The sequence below is a fragment of the Petaurus breviceps genome, unplaced genomic scaffold, assembly GCF_028583685.1.
Source record: "Petaurus breviceps papuanus isolate PSGF00001 unplaced genomic scaffold, PetGlider_PUasm1.0 171, whole genome shotgun sequence".
NCBI lineage: Eukaryota > Metazoa > Chordata > Mammalia > Diprotodontia > Petauridae > Petaurus > Petaurus breviceps.
This window is the reverse complement of record NW_027185754.1, coordinates 8232951-8248485: the sequence shown is the minus strand read 5'-3', so window position 1 is coordinate 8248485 and position 15535 is coordinate 8232951. Positions and strand designations below refer to the sequence as shown.

General features: G+C 43.9%; 1 protein-coding gene across 1 annotated transcript in view; it reads right to left on the bottom strand.

Moving 5' to 3' along the window:
• ZNF423 (zinc finger protein 423) overlaps positions 1 to 15456 on the bottom strand; it is a 438674-nt gene extending 423218 nt beyond the window's left edge. Inside the window, exon 1 of the mRNA XM_069082540.1 lies at positions 15078 to 15456. Within this exon, the coding sequence (XP_068938641.1) occupies positions 15078 to 15117 (40 nt within the window). The 5' untranslated portion in view covers positions 15118 to 15456. The remainder of the gene's footprint in view (positions 1 to 15077) is intronic.
• Positions 15457 to 15535: the final 79 nt, after the last annotated feature.

Sequence of the window (15535 nt, the reverse complement as noted above, 5' to 3'; positions counted from 1 at the left end):
GGTTTGGGATGCACTCTGCATGGGGTTTAACACTTATGGACTGGTTGATAGCTAAGGTCCCTTCCAACTCTGGAATCCTACATTCTAAGGGCTGTCAGCTCAAAGGATTCAGAATAAGAAAGGACCTCTTGTTGTAACTGAGTTGTTTTCAGTTTTGTCTGACTCTTCCTGACTCTATTTGGGGTGTCTTCTTGGCAAAGATACTGAAATGGTTTGCCATTTCCTTCTCCAGATGAAGAAACTGAGGCAAAGTTAAATGACTTGCCTAAGGTCACACAGCTAGCTGGTAAGTGGCTGTGGACAGATTTGAACTCAGGAAGTTGATTCTTCCCTGCCCAGTACTCTATCTACTTCATCACCTAGCAGCCCAGAAAAGGCCTTACCAAACTTCTAATCTAGCCTCCTCATGTGATAGGGACAATGAGACCCAAAAAGGGGAAAGGATGTGTTCAAGATCACAAAAGACTGAAAGCGCAATAGGATAAGAACTTTAACACAGGTTCTCTACCACATCAAATCCAGCGTTCTGGCCCACTAAGGTCTCCAGATCATGGTTCACAGCTCTAAAGCTAGGAAGCACTTCAAAAGTCATCTAGTTCAACTCCTTAATTTTACAGATAAGGAAACTGAGGCCTCATGAATCCAATGCCTTGCTTTTACAAAATGATGAGACTGGGGTCCACAGAGGCAAAGCAGTCCAAGGTTGTAAGTAGAAGAGTCATGATTTGAACCCAGGTTCTCTCTAAATCTGGTCCTTTTTCTGCTATACCCCATGTTCTAGGGTCCCTTGAAGGTGTTCCTGGTTCTGTGAAGAAATGAAAAGTATGCCTGTTAGATATAGACTTTGAGCCAGAGCCAGGCTGCCAAGCAAGCCTGCCAAAATCATCCTATAGGCTCTATGGGTTCCTAGAAATGTGAGAGTAGCCCCAATTTAACTTTGAACTCAATGGGAGTCTCTCTATGTGAGTCCCAGGGTATCCTTGAGAACTGGTCCCTACCAAATGCTTTCCTTCCTAATCCCAATGACCAAACCAGCCCCCTGTAACTGTCATCCTCACTTTAGGACAGAGAGTGGATGGGTAGTAAGGGTAGCTAGGAAGAAAGAAACCATTTTCTCCCAAAGTCAAGGGCAGGTAGTCCCAGCCCACTCTGATTTCTGCCTGTCACCATCAGAGAGCTTTGACAGCTCAATAGGTTCTTGGCCACGAATGTGGAGTGTTCGGCATTGCTGGCTCCTCCATCATTCCTTTATCCTTCCTCTATCCTCTCACCTCTCTACCCCACGGGTGGATTTGTTCATCCCTCCCTTCCCTTTCTGGGCAATTGGCAATGCTAGGCAATTCTTCCCCTGTTTCTTTTCTTTTTTTGTAACCAGAAAATGTCTTCCTGATGGCTCTGGACGTGGGTACATGCCTGGTCATTTTCAATACATTTTTTATTTTTTAATGAGAGAGAAGAACCTGCCCAAACAACAAAAAGCCCACACAGAACATTTGCAGGATGAATTAAAAGCAATTAATGAAACAGCTCCAACAAAGGCGTCACATCTAATCATCAGGTAGCTCCTTTGTGCTCAGATATGTCAGTGGGGGAAGGACCTCTCAGTCTTTTCTTTGTTTATTTCTCCTGAAATACAGGCCTGGGTTGTACACACCCACACACATACACCCACACCCTACACATATCTCATACACACACACACACACACACACACGCCTGGTATACATTAAAGTTGAGAAGTTGGCTTCCACTCATCCCTTCTCTTGATGCCTGCCTTCTCCCCCACCAACCTGAACTCCACCTCACCAAGGAATAGAGTTTGTCTTTTCCGACCCTAACCCTTCTCTCCCTACCAACTTCATCTTCCACTTACAAGCTGCATGGTGTTGGACAAGTCATTTCTATAAGCCGTGGTTTTGAGATCTGTAAAATGGGGATTATTCCTACCTTATCCATCTCACAGTGCTGTTGCTCTGAAAATCAGATAAGATTATGGAAGCCAAAAAAATTTATTAAATGTTATATATATAAAGGGATTATTCATATTTTTTTCTCCTGCCCCTTATTTTAATCAGTTACTGTCTCTCTATCAAAAGAAAGAGATCCTTTTCTGGCTATTCAGTGAGCATGCCTGGATCACTTAAGATCATAGGATCACCGAACTGGGAGGGATCTCAAAGACCAATGAGATGGTTCCCTCACTTTACAAATGAGGAGGCTAAGTTCAGGGAAGTCTTGCCCTGTGATTCCATGTTCCAGTGTTCTTTCTATTATACCATCAGCTTATGATAAGCTTCAGTTTCCACTTCAACTACCAACTCTCTCACCGATCCCTACTTCTATGCTCTTCTCCCCTGGGGTAGGCAGCACTTTCCAACATGGGTGGGTACTCTTGGAAGAAATCAATCTCAGAACCACCAGTGCAAGAGTCATGGAACAAATAACCTGAATCTTGGTCTTATGGGGTACTAAGTTGCCTATTCGCTCCAGGGACATAGAGTCAGTCAACAAGCATTTATGAAACATTTCTGTGTTCCAGACACCACACCAAGCACCTTGGATACAAAGAATGGCAAAGTGTGGTCCTTGAAGGAGTTCACATTCGAAACAGGGAGAAGATATGTAAACAACAATATACATACAATATATGGTTGTGTTTAATCGTTTTTCAGTTGTGTCTGATTCTTTGTGACCCCATTTGGGGTTTTCTTGACAAAGATACTGGAGTAGTTTACTATTTCCTACTCTAGATCATTTTACAAATAAGGAAATTGAGGCAAGCAGGGTTTAATGACTTGTCCAAGATCACACAGCTAGTGTCTGTCATACAAAATACATACAGTGTAAATGAGAGGTAATTTCAAAGGAAAGTCACTGGAGGGGTGTGGGAGGTTGGAGGAGACCCTAAAAGGCATCTTGCAGAAGGTGATGTGAGTCTTGAAAAGTAGCCACAGGAAGTAAGATGAGGATTTTATTTTTTGATTCTGGAGGTAATAGGGAGCCTTGTGAGTTTAATGAGTGAAATATTCATTATGTTCAGGTGGGTACTTTAGGAAACTCACTTTGGCAGCTAAGTGGAGGGTGCATTGGAGTAAGGAGATATTGGAGGCATGGAGATCAACCAGCAAGCTTTTGCAATAGCCCAGGGGTGAGGTGATAAAGACCCTCACCAGAGTGGCAGCCATATGATTAGGAAGGGATACAAGACTTGGCAAGTCAAAACAAGACTTGGCAACAGATTGGATAGGTCAGTTGGGTGTAAGTGAGGAGTCAAGGATGACCCTGAGGTTATGAACCTGAGTGGATGTTGATGCCTGTAACAGTAATAAAGAAGAGGATAGTGGAAAATATGGAGAGATAATGAGTTCTGTTTTGTATAAGCTGAGTTTGACATGTCTGCAGGACATCATTTCCAGATGTCCAATAGACATTTATTGAGGTAAAAATAGAAATAAGGAGAGAATTTAGGGCTATACAAATAGATCTGAGAATCATCTATGCAGAAATGATTGCTGAATCCATGGGAGCTGATGAGATCACTACTCTAGATATCACAGAGGGAGAAGAGAAGAAGGTCCAGGACAGAACCCTGAGGAAGCCCCACAGTTAGTGATCACAACCTAGAGAAAGATGCAGCAAAAGAGACTGAGGAGTGGTCACACAGGTAGTAGAACCAGGAGAGAACACAGTTGCGAAAACTTAGGGATGAGAGGGTATGAAGGAGAAGGTGACCAAGGGAGAGAGGTCAAAGAAAATCCAGATTAAGAACAAATCATTGGATTTGGAAACTAAATATTCTTTGGTAACTTTGTAAATAAAGTTTCAATTGAGGGATGAGATTAGAAGCCAGACTGCAGAGGATTTAGAAGAGTGAGAAAAGTGGAGGTAACAATTGTAGACAGCTTCCTCAACGAGTAACAAAAGGAAAAGATATAGGAAGAGAGTTAGTTAGTGTGACTTAAGGATAAAGAAGCAAAGGAAAGATGAATCAAGAATAAATCAGTGGGACTAGGAAGTAGAATCATAAGTTTTGTGGTTCACAACAAGAGGATTTTAATTTTGAACAAAGAGAGATGACAGGGTGGGGGGTAGAGATGAAGCATGACAAAAAGGGAAGAGGAGAGGAGGGAAGATGGAAAAAATTTGGAACTCAAAGTTTTAAAAACAAATGTTAAAAATTGTTTTTACATGCAACAAGAAAATAAGATATACAGGCAATGGGGTATAGAAATCCATCCTGTCCTACAATAAAGTAAGGAGGAGAGGGATAAGAGAGGGGGATGGGGAGTAATAGAAGTGAGGGAAGACTGGGGGAAGTGGTAATCAGTATGCATGCCGTCTTAGGGTGGGGGGTAGGGGAGAGAAGGGGAGAAAATTTGGAGCTCAAAATCTTGTAGAAATGAATGTTGAAAACTAAAAATAAATAAATTCTGGGAAAGTAAAAGAAAAGGGGGGGAGGAGGCATGAAAATAAGAAGATTACAGGTGAAATGGGAGATATTTGGGGGTTGATAGGAAGCCAGAATACAAAAGTGATTAATACTTTGTCCTCCCTACCTTGGATAACACTCCTTTGGTCTCATCACTCCCAAGCCCATGCTAAGGAAGCAGGGAGAATGGGTGTACTTCATAGAAGGAAGGCCCACCTCCAACAATCATGGGTCCAGGAGGACTGAGTCATACTTCTCCACTCCCCCTTCCAAGGATAACCCAGAGAGGAAGAAGAATATGGAGTAGGAGTTTAATCATATTAAGGATAGAAGTCCTGGCTGAAACTTAGAGGGGGCCGAATTATACATCCATTCATGTTTTCTTTCATTCAACAAATATTTACTGAATGAGGACCGAATGGAGAACCATAATAGTCTTTGGCAGAGGAGGAAATCTAATCCATTCAGTAAAATGGAAAGGACTGGGAGACAGGAGACCTAGGATTTTGTCCTGGCTATGCAACAAACTAGTTGGGTAGCCTTGGACAGGTTGAATTTTCCCTTTCCTAGACAGTTTATACATGTGTAAAATGGAGGGAGGAGGGAGATCGTTAAACTCTTCCATTAGACTATCAGTGTAATTCTATACACTGAGGCAGCTAGATGGTCCAGCAGTTAGAGCACTGGGCCCAGAAATCAGGAAGATGAGTTCCAATTTGACTGCAGACATTTATTAGTTATGTGACCTTGAGCAAATCACTTAACTTCTATCTGCCTTAGTTTCCTCAGTGGTAAAGTGAGAATAATAATAACATTTACCTCCCAGGGTTGTAGTGAGCATCAAATGAAATAATAATTGTAAGTGATTAGTCCAGGGCTGGAATATAGTAGGCACTTAATGTTTCCTTTCTTCCTTCAGGACCATCTTCTCTCCTCTACTAAAGAATTAAGACAAATGAAGTTCAAAGGCCCAAGGCAGAGGCCCAGCTGAACAAGTCCCAAGGCTTGGGGTGTGACCAGTCCCCTCTCAGAGGAAGCAAGGTCCTTTGAAAAGGCTGCCCTGAGCAACAGAAGCTTGGAAACTGCCGACCTAGCAGCTGTACTGGAGTTAATGCCCTTTCCCCAGGGAACAGGGCCAGAGATCCTCCAGCCCAGGGTCCCCCAGGTGACTACAGCCTGCTCCCCTTCTTTCTGCCCCCCTCCTCCCCAAGAGAGAAGGCTCTCCTCCCTCACCCATCCCTGAGGGACCCACTGGAGCCAATGATTCTTTTCTCCCCTCCCTAAGTTCATCCCTACACTCCCTAGGGAACAGAGACAAAGCAAACTCTCTCATTCAGGAACCAGAAATGATTTTTTTTTCTGTTTTGTTTTGTTTAAGTACAAAGATCTGCATTCTCTCCCAGAGCCCAAGTGAACACAAGCTTGCTGTAAACAGCAATAGCAGGAGGGGTTCCACAAGACCGGGCCAGTCAACTGCTGGGGAAGCCCTGGATATTGTCTGTTTGCTCAGACTTAATTCACCTGGCCTGCTCAGTCTTCCAGGCCAGAGAAAACCCTGTCAGACAATGCCTCTGCCTGAAATACACACAAATGACCATCTATTAGCCTTCAGGCAGGTAATTCAGTGCAACAGGAGTTTGGTGAACAGTATGTTTTATTTAATTAGGATGAACAGAAGAGATAAACCTCACAGCAGGTCTAGTAATGACAACACGCAAAAAAATAATTCACGCCCAGGTAACAAAAGTGCAAGTTTCAATTACATTGAAAGCCAGGGAAAAAGTTGACTTAGCACCTCCAAGGAGGAAAAAGAAAATAAAAAAAATTTAAATGCACAGCCTGTGACCCACAATTAGAATCTGGGAGAGAGCTGCACCTGATCGGGGCTGGAACATGAGGGATTTGCTGTGGTTTTCACTGGGGCTGTTGTCTCTTTCCCCTTCCCCGTCACAGCAAAACCATCCTGTGTAGTTGCTGCCACTCGGAATCAATCTGGATTGCAAAAGCAGTGAAGGAGCATCTCTCGTCCTGGAAAGCTGGTGAATATACCTAATAATTGCATTTCAGCAGTCATTAGTCATTTCTAACATCACTAGCCAAAGCTCACATACAACCATATGCAGACAGTGGAGGGTTGGGGGGAGAAAGGGAGAGGGTAAAGGACTCTGCTCTGGTATCATTCTATTGACCATTCCAAACTTTAAAAAGATGCAGTGTGGGTTGGGCCCTTTCTGCCCTTCATAAACAAATGAACCTCTAGGTACTCCTGATCAGTCCTGAAACTTTGAAAGAATGACTTCCCATAACTGCAAATGCTTCAGCATCCTGGAAACACACAGCTATCTGGGGAACTTTCACCTACCCCAACACTAGAAATCTTTTCTCACCTTGGCAAAAGTCCTAACTAGACTCTGCTCTGGTCTCCATGCTTTAAACAGTCATATTCAGCCAACGGACATCTTGATCAGGAAAACCCAAGTTCAGATCCTGCCTCTGACATTTCTAGCTATGTGGTGATGAACAAGTTCCTTAATCTCTCTAAACCTATTTCCTCATCTGTAAAACGTGAGAGATGGACTAGAGGGATGGCCTCTAAGGTCACTTCCAGTTCTAAATTTATGATCTTATGAACCCTGTGAAGGTAGAGACATTCCTCGATGAAGTGCCTTTAACAAAAGGTCTTTGCACTTAGGTAATAATATTTGTTACATAAATGAATGAATGAAGAAGAAAAGTGTTTTGTACAAGCAAAAAGATTTTTATTTAAAATTTTTCACCTACCCCCCTCCTCACCACCTGTTTTTAGTCTTTCCTATGCTTTTGTCACTTTAAGTAAAGAAATCTCCTATCATCCATCAGTAACCTAAATCTGGGGTTTTTAGTTGCATCAGTCCCAAAACCTCGGTTATCTACAAATGAGAAATTGGTGTTCAATTAGTGAGCACATACATCTATCTACAAAGCACCACTTTAGATCCCAATCCAGGAGATGACATGAACATCTGCTTTCACTTCAAGACATTAATTTTCAATTATTGGAGAAAAACAAAATTAGTCCTGACAAATTGCTGGTGAATATGTGATCTTGTCAAGTGGTTCATAATAATAAGTTAGGGAACCAGCAATTAGCATCCCCAAATAAAGTTTCCTGATGGACCCTTGTCATCTGAAGTAAAATAGAGGCAACATTCTGGGTGCTGCCCTGTATTTCCACGTGAGATCTGGACAAAACAATAATAAGACTTCTCAGCTAGCCAACATTGTCAGGTAACCATCTCTTCCAACAATTAGGATTAATGGATGCTACAACGAAGAAATTTAAGATTCTAACCTTCTGGAGAGAGAGAAACTGGGGCTAAATCGCTCCACCTTTAACAAAGCCTGTTTAGACGGTTACTATTTTTTTTTGTGCCTTTTGCTAATAGTTCACATTATAAAACACCTGATCATTAACAAAGTACTTTGTAATTTGTTCCACCCTTTCACAAACTGCACTCACTTTCACTGGTCCACAATGAAGGAAAATTTGTGCATTGAGTCAGTCCCTACCAAGAATGAATTTCCATCAGCAAACTGATTCAGTAATGCAGACACATGTTCCTCCAATAAGCTAAATGAGAAATTCCAGCTAGAAATGCCAAAAGGAAACACCAACAGATTTTACGAATCTTTCTAAATGCTTTAGTAACCCACTGTTAGAAATGGACAACTTCTTCCAGGTTATGCCCAGGCCCACACTTTTGATACCACCTGGGGATCCCCTGTTTCCAAAACATTTTCAATCACTGATCTCGAGGAATCCAAATGACAAGAACGGCACACAAGATAAGAGAATATCAACAGTGTAATCTCATTTGACGGCTTTCTGTGTATCTTGGCTGCCCTAGTCACTGTATCAATAAGTAGGAACTGAAATTTGAATGAGCAGAATTAACAGATAATGACGATGTAATCTTTGTATTGGAAAAGTCAAAATTGAACCAAGTGAATACATTTGTGCTGGGAGGTGGGAAGGGGGGGGGGTACAGGAGAAGGCATGTGTTTCTCTCTCTCTCTTTTTTATTAAGAAACAAAATTATATCTTTAAGACAAGAATGAAAGACATTGTTACTTCCAAAGTCAACTCTGTAACTGAGCTCCGACATTGTATAATTGACTTTGCAAGCAGAACAACAGCAATATAACAAAGAAAATGTCAGTGTTTTCACAGTGCTAATCTATAGCACTAGGAGGGCCTCCTGCTGTCAGGCAGAGCTGACAATACAATAGCTTTCAAAGGGATATTACCATCATGCTTTTATTCTTGACATCAATCAAGACAAAGAGAATCCTTTTCAGAAGACATTAAAAATCAAACCTTTGGTAGAAAAGATAGGTAAAACAGCCTTCTTTTAAAGGAGACCATTCAGGGCAATCAGCTAATTTGAGGGCCTAGAAAGGGGTAGAGTATTTTATTTGCTGAGTGTATAACCCAGTGACACCCAAAGTGACTACAGGCTGCCTGCCACAAACCAGGCAGGTAAGGAGCTAAATCAAAAGTTTCTATCAGGTTTTCTCCACCCCACCCCTATGAAAGCAGAGCAGGAAAGGATGACAAGCAGAGCTGGGACTTCAAGGAAGATAACTAAGCCAGACTGAATTAGTGCATTTTTGTGCAAAACAGTTTGATTACTGACTCGCATGTTTATGCACAAAATACCATTGCAATCTGACGGCAATTTGCAGAATTGTCAAATTCACCAACCAAAGTACATCTGCTATTTTCAGTCGTGTGCCAACAGGAATAGAGTTCCCACAAACTGATCTGAAGTAGTTGTTCAATGGAAATTGCCTAGAACCTCAGTCCCCTGGTCTTGTTCCTCTTTCTGAACTTTTGTATCAGTCTGAAATGTTTTTAGAAAAATGATGTTTGTTACAGAAGCATCAGGTCCAATTAGGGCAAAGCATCCCATAAATCAAGGTTTTCCAAACATAACCTTTGCCAAAGAAAAGATCTATAAAGTGTCCCCTAGCTAAACATGGCAGCAGAAAGCATATCTTCCTAGATTCCCTTTTGATTTATTCAATGAAAGACCGCTAAAAGGTGTACCATAGAAATGGACAGTGCTTACTGTGGGTCCAGGATCAGGAAAAGTTAATGTTTATACGTGTTAATTTGTGGTACATTATTCTTTCTTCTTTTAAACCACTGAGGATATATACCAACAGATATCATCTGCTCTCCAAAGGACAGAACCAAGATAGCTGGGGCCACCACCCAACTTCCACATGCTCCATTTAGGGTTTGTGGGGATGTTTAGTCAAGATCTTTCTTCACCAGTCTACACCTGGGATAGAAGAAATGGAGAGATGAAGAGGACTGAACTCTAGATCCTAATCAGGTGATTTCATCAAAACTCAGAGACCAAGAGGAATCTCTGAATGGAGACCGGGGGCAGATGGACAGGCTGACTTAAATAAATAAATGAGAACAGTCCCTCCAAAACAGAGGTGGTTACTATGTCAATATTTACTACAGAAAAGGAAGTTTTTACATGGTAGACAATGGGCATGGTACACTATTCTTTAGACAGTGTTTAAATAACAGGTACTAAGAAATTCCCTACAAAGAAGGGTAAAGAAAGAGAGAAGAGAGGAGAGGACACCATCAATGACTCTGAAAATAATCTCCCCCTGAATCAGCTTTCTTCAAAAGAGCAGGCAGAATGCTCCCAGTATCTACCTTACTGCTGGTTTGCTTTAGTTTACACTTTCAAATGAACAGTTAAAAGAAATCGATTTATCTAATTGTGAAGACTATTAAATCCTACATCAGGGGGAGAATTCAACAGCTATCTTCTTAAAAACAACTGGCTACCAATACGGCATTTATTGCACATTTTTGTTCAAATTAACCAGATCCCTTGGACCTAAAAACCCCCATTGAGAGCCAAGCAAGCTTGTACTTAAAAGACCTTCACTCCGGTTTAGTGATTTTCCCCTCCTCCGTCCTCTTTTTTTTTTTTTTTAAATAGTGGAGCATACCACAACATCTCCATGAATTAAAAGAATTGCCAGTACTAGATGGTTCTGTGGAATTACTTTATTACTGTAATGTCACCGGCATTTTGCACCTCTCATTATTAATACACAGTACACCTTATGCTTCTCCGTTTGGAAGGATTCCACTGCCAGGGGCACAGAGTTATCTTATTTTACTGCTTATTAAGTTTTTGCTAGGAAACAGGTGTAAGAATCTAAATAGCAATTACTAGACATAAAAGATGTTCTAGTGAATGAAGCAAGTCATGTTTCCCTGTGATTGAATCGAGAGGCAGGAAAAAAGTCCTGAATATAATACAGTCTGAGCGTTCCAGACCAGGCTACAAACATTACAGAATTTATAAAGGGTTTCCGCCTCCCCCCTACAAGATCATGTACATTTAGCCAAACAAATCCTGACAATTTACACTTGTATTCGGTCTCTGTTGAATCAGAAAACCTGTAAGCTCAGAATGCCTCTATTTATTACATCTCAATTATTTCCATGGAAACATGTGCTGTGACAATCTACGCTGTGCCCAACTCCCTCGACCTCCATCCAAATTTATAAAAATGGACTTTTTAGAAGCTAAAGATTGAGAGGAAAGAAAGGCCCAGTCAGGGAATGAAGTAGAATCTCGGGAGGACAGATATGAATTTAGGTGCTAGGTGTGAACACAGTGTGTTCAAAAATTAATAGTTGGAAATTCAATTAACAGAGAATTTATGCTGGAAGTGGAAATATAGGCAGCATTACAAATTACTCAAAACTTTTAAACCCAGGTTCAAAAAAATGTATTAATTTTCTCTACAAATTAATAGACTGTTGTGGGATGGGAAGCAGAAGCACCAAGTCGACAGATCATCTTAATGTTGAGTGGCAGAGATAACTGCCAGGATAATCATTACTGAGCCACCTGATATAATCAGGAGAAATAACATCAGCGAAGAGTGATGACTCCAGCACGGAGAATGAGGCCAAAATGATCAAAGTAACAAACAGGGCGAGCGCAGTGAAAACTGCCACACTAAGAAGGAATCAAAAGAGGGGAAGCTGGAAAATAGCTCAGTAAATGGCATTCTTCTGAAATTCAGGGGTGGCTTTTGAAAACTGATGCTGCTATCCCCCTCTAAACTATTGCCTGGGTGTACAAGGTATGAGCTGTGTTTCCCAATTGATAGACAAACACTGTGACACTCGGTGACACCTCCAGAAAGGGGAGGGGGGGGTTCTGGGGTTCTGTTTTGGTGGAGCAAGTCACCATCTGAGGCCTGTTTGATTTTCAAAGCTGCAATTCCTGTGCTTTCAAATAACACTTTCAGAACATCCATTAGAAATAGTTATATTTCTGTCTTCCCTTCCTCCTATGGGCTCTCACATTTCAGAGATCAATTACAGCAAAGGACTTTCAGAGCAGGTTGAGCGGTGCTCTCTAAGTCCACAATGCCTCACTGTTAACCCTGACACACAGCAGTGAAGGCAAAAATACACTGTTATTCCTTAAGAAGCACCTTCAAGCATCTTTAAAGGTGAGGACCTGGATGTTTTAAACACTTAGTGTGGAGCTGTCCACACTTAGTCAAACACTTTTTAAATATTGTTTCCTGGGGGGTTGGGGGGGGGGGTTGACTCTTGAAGATTAAAGGAATGCTGACCTAAAGAAACTCATATCTACAACAAATTAGTACCTTCCCTTTATATTAATTTCCTCCTAGATAAATGACCACACCTCCACCTATTCACCTCAGAATCAAACTAAAAACTAAATAAAGACTAGGTCTGTGAGGGCCTTTGTTTAATGAAAAGAAAGGTTATATACAGCACTGAAGTCTCTGATAACAGCAATAGAAACAAATGGGATTCATTATTTACTGCAGTTTTGAGAAAGTACCTTACTACTAGTTGAGATTTTAACCTATCTTTTCCTCATCAATTAACTTTTATTTTTCAGCTAGAAAGCCATTCTCCCAAGATAGCAAATAAGTTCTCCACTCCTCTTGTGGTCTCCTTCTTATAAGACATTTTAAGCATGATTTACTGAAAAACTGAAGATAAATTCTTACAGAACCTTCCAGAGGAGTCAAGTAAGCTAGTTTAGCAAACTAAGATGCTCCCACATCTCTGCATAATTATGAGTTGAATTTATTCTTGGTTTGAAGCTATTACCTTCCACAGAAGGGATTATTGGTGTTGGTGTTGTTTTAAATCAGAAGCTTTATAATTTCCTTTCTGAATTATCTCCTCCTGATGAATTTAACATAGAATTAACTGACCCGCTCAAAAAGAACACAAAGGCATTTCTGACCAGTGGTTCACATCCTATATTTTTTCAAGGTTGCCTAAAGAGGCTCTTGAAGGTTGTGAGTTAGTTATGAATACAAAGAGATAAAGTCAAATCTTACTCCAAGTTACATTATTGGTCCATTCCAGAAGGATTTAAACATGGACCTTCCCCTTGATCTCCCCCCTCATCTTCACCTATTATCTACAAACTCCTAAAATGTTAGAAAAGGAATCCATTTATGCAGAAGCTTTCCTTTCAAGTTGCATTTCTCACAAAGTAACCGAAGAATAAAGAGGACCAACTTCACCTAAAAGGGGCGAAAACTTAGATTTACTTTGGAGTTCCATCATTAACTTGCAGCTATTCTTGGCTATATCTTTTTAATGGTTTTCCTAGGCTCCCTTTTGGAAGGACAGTGATTCCCCACCCCACCCCCATAAGCCCATTCAGTTCTCAGATGCCCCTTTGCTCCGGTATTTAAATTCAAGACATCCAAGATCCCAGAGAAGGAAGGAGGGAGGAGATGGGGAAGTGGGGGAGAAAGAGGGTGCGCTATCTCAGTTCTACTCAACACACAAGGAATTTAACTTTTTGGAAGAACCTGGGCTCTGGCACCTACCTCTAATGAAAGGTCATAAAAATTAATTTTTAATTAGCGAAGAAAAGAGTCAAAGATCCCTCTCCTCCAACCCTAACCTATACATATCATATAATCCCTAAGGGCCACTCTCCCTTCCCTTCCTCCCTCGCCTTCATCCTAATTCTAGAGCGCATCGGGAGAAGGATGAGTAGCACCCAATAGTCGGAGCTGGGGGGAGGGGACAGAGAACCACAAAGGCCAGGCTAGATGCCCTGGGGCTGAATGCGAAGGCTCCATCCAGGAGATGAGAGGGGGAAGGGAGGGAGGCAAAGATTCAGCACTTCCCCACCCCCACTGCCCAAATCCCCTCTCCCTCTAGTCTAGGGGAAGTTATTCACCCGACAGCAATGAACCACAGGGTTATAAGGATGGAATTATAGACACATATGTATATGTATCTATATATGTACATACATGTATGTCATATATACACACATTTACATTGTATTCATGCCTACGTAAAAACGTACATATGTGCATGTACGTATACCTCCACATATCAACATAGCACTCAGTGTCCCAAGAGGGCAGGGGTGGGGGACAGGAAGCCCATAAATACGCTGGGGAGGTAGGCCGGTCAGGCAGAGCCAGGAGTTGGCGTGTCTGGCCTGGGCCTGGGGCTGAAGGGAGGGGGAGTCTCGGGTTGGGAGTTCGGCGCCCTGGAGCCCGGCGCGCCGCGGGGAGCCTGAAGTGGGGGGAGGGCAGTCGGGATGGGGAGCTAGGAGATTGAAGAACTCTTCCAATCCCTCTTGGGGCACGAGGAGCCCCAAGTCTTAGAGGCTGCCTGCTCCCCCGCCCCCTGCTGAGCTCTCAGTGGGGCTGAAGAGGACAGGGACACACCAGACAATAACCCACAGAGCCGGAGGCGCGTTAGCTCTAGCGGCCTCAGTGGAGGGGGGTTGGTGGGGTGGCAGGAAGTGAGGGGGCCGGGGTGGGGGGGAAAGGGGGGGGCCCGCGGTAGGGGGCCTGGAGAGGCGGAGGAAGCTGGGGATCACGACAGGCAGGAGGTGCGGTGATGAGGGGAACTGAGCTGGGCAGGGGACCTGGAGAGGGGGCGGAGAGAAGGGCGCGAGGTGATCCATGGAGGGGGGGGGGGATGTCACGCTGCAATACTGTCCCCACGTCTCCAGAAACAACAGCGGCAGCAACCTCCTGCTTTCCTCACTCGTTCCCCACACCCCTCGGATCTGGGAGGAGGGGAAAGCAGAGGGAGGCCCGGGGGGCCGGCGCTGGGGCTACAGCCGCAGCTGCCTCCTTCCCTCCTTCTCCTCCTCCTCCTCTTCTTCCTCGGCGGCGGCGGTGATTCGCAATCCCCGCCAAACCCCGGCCGTACCCCTTGATTGGTCACGCGGGCCGACTGGCGGGGGCCCGGGGACCCAGACGGGGGTGGGGAGAGAGGAGATGAGACTCCCCCATTCCCCTATACAAACACACTTACACACCCCGAATCTGGAAGCAGCTGGCCAGGGGACCTAGGCGCAATACCTCCCCGCAGACCAGCAGCCCCTTCTCCCCCGGCCGGAGAGAGGGGGGATTGGAAAAAGGGAGGGTGTCCGCTCCGCGCTCCCCTCCTCCTCTCCTTTCTCCTCCTCCTCCTCCTCCCCCCTCCTCCTCTTCCTCCTCCTCCACCTCCTTCTCTCTCGCTCGCTCTCTCTCGGTCCGCCCGTCCCTCCCTCTCCCTTCCTGCCGGTTCCCTACTCACCTTTCACCGAGCGCGGTTTGGCTTGCTTGCGTCTCGACATGTCCGGGGCTTCGGGCGCTCCCTCTTGCTCAGCGGACTGCTCCCCCCTCCCCCCCCCCCCGGTTCCCCCCCCCCCTTCTCCTCCTCCTCCTCCTCCTTCTTCTCGGAAACTTTTTTTTTGCAGCCGGGTCGGCGGCTGCGGTGAGCAGATCGATGGTTCGGGGCGGCCTCACTCGGAAAGATAACTATTGATGTTAATGATGATGATGATGATGATAATGATGAGGGTTTGGGGAGGAAGGTGCTAAGGCCGAGGGGGGTGGCGCTGGGTTTTTGCCTGTTGCAATGCGGCAGCCGGGGGCTCGGCGGTCCCAGCGGCGCGGGGAGTCCAGAGGCCACTCGGCCGAGCCGCGTTATGCAAAAAAAAAAACACCCTCCCCCCACCCCACCAACCCCCACCCCCCACCCTCCTCCTCCTT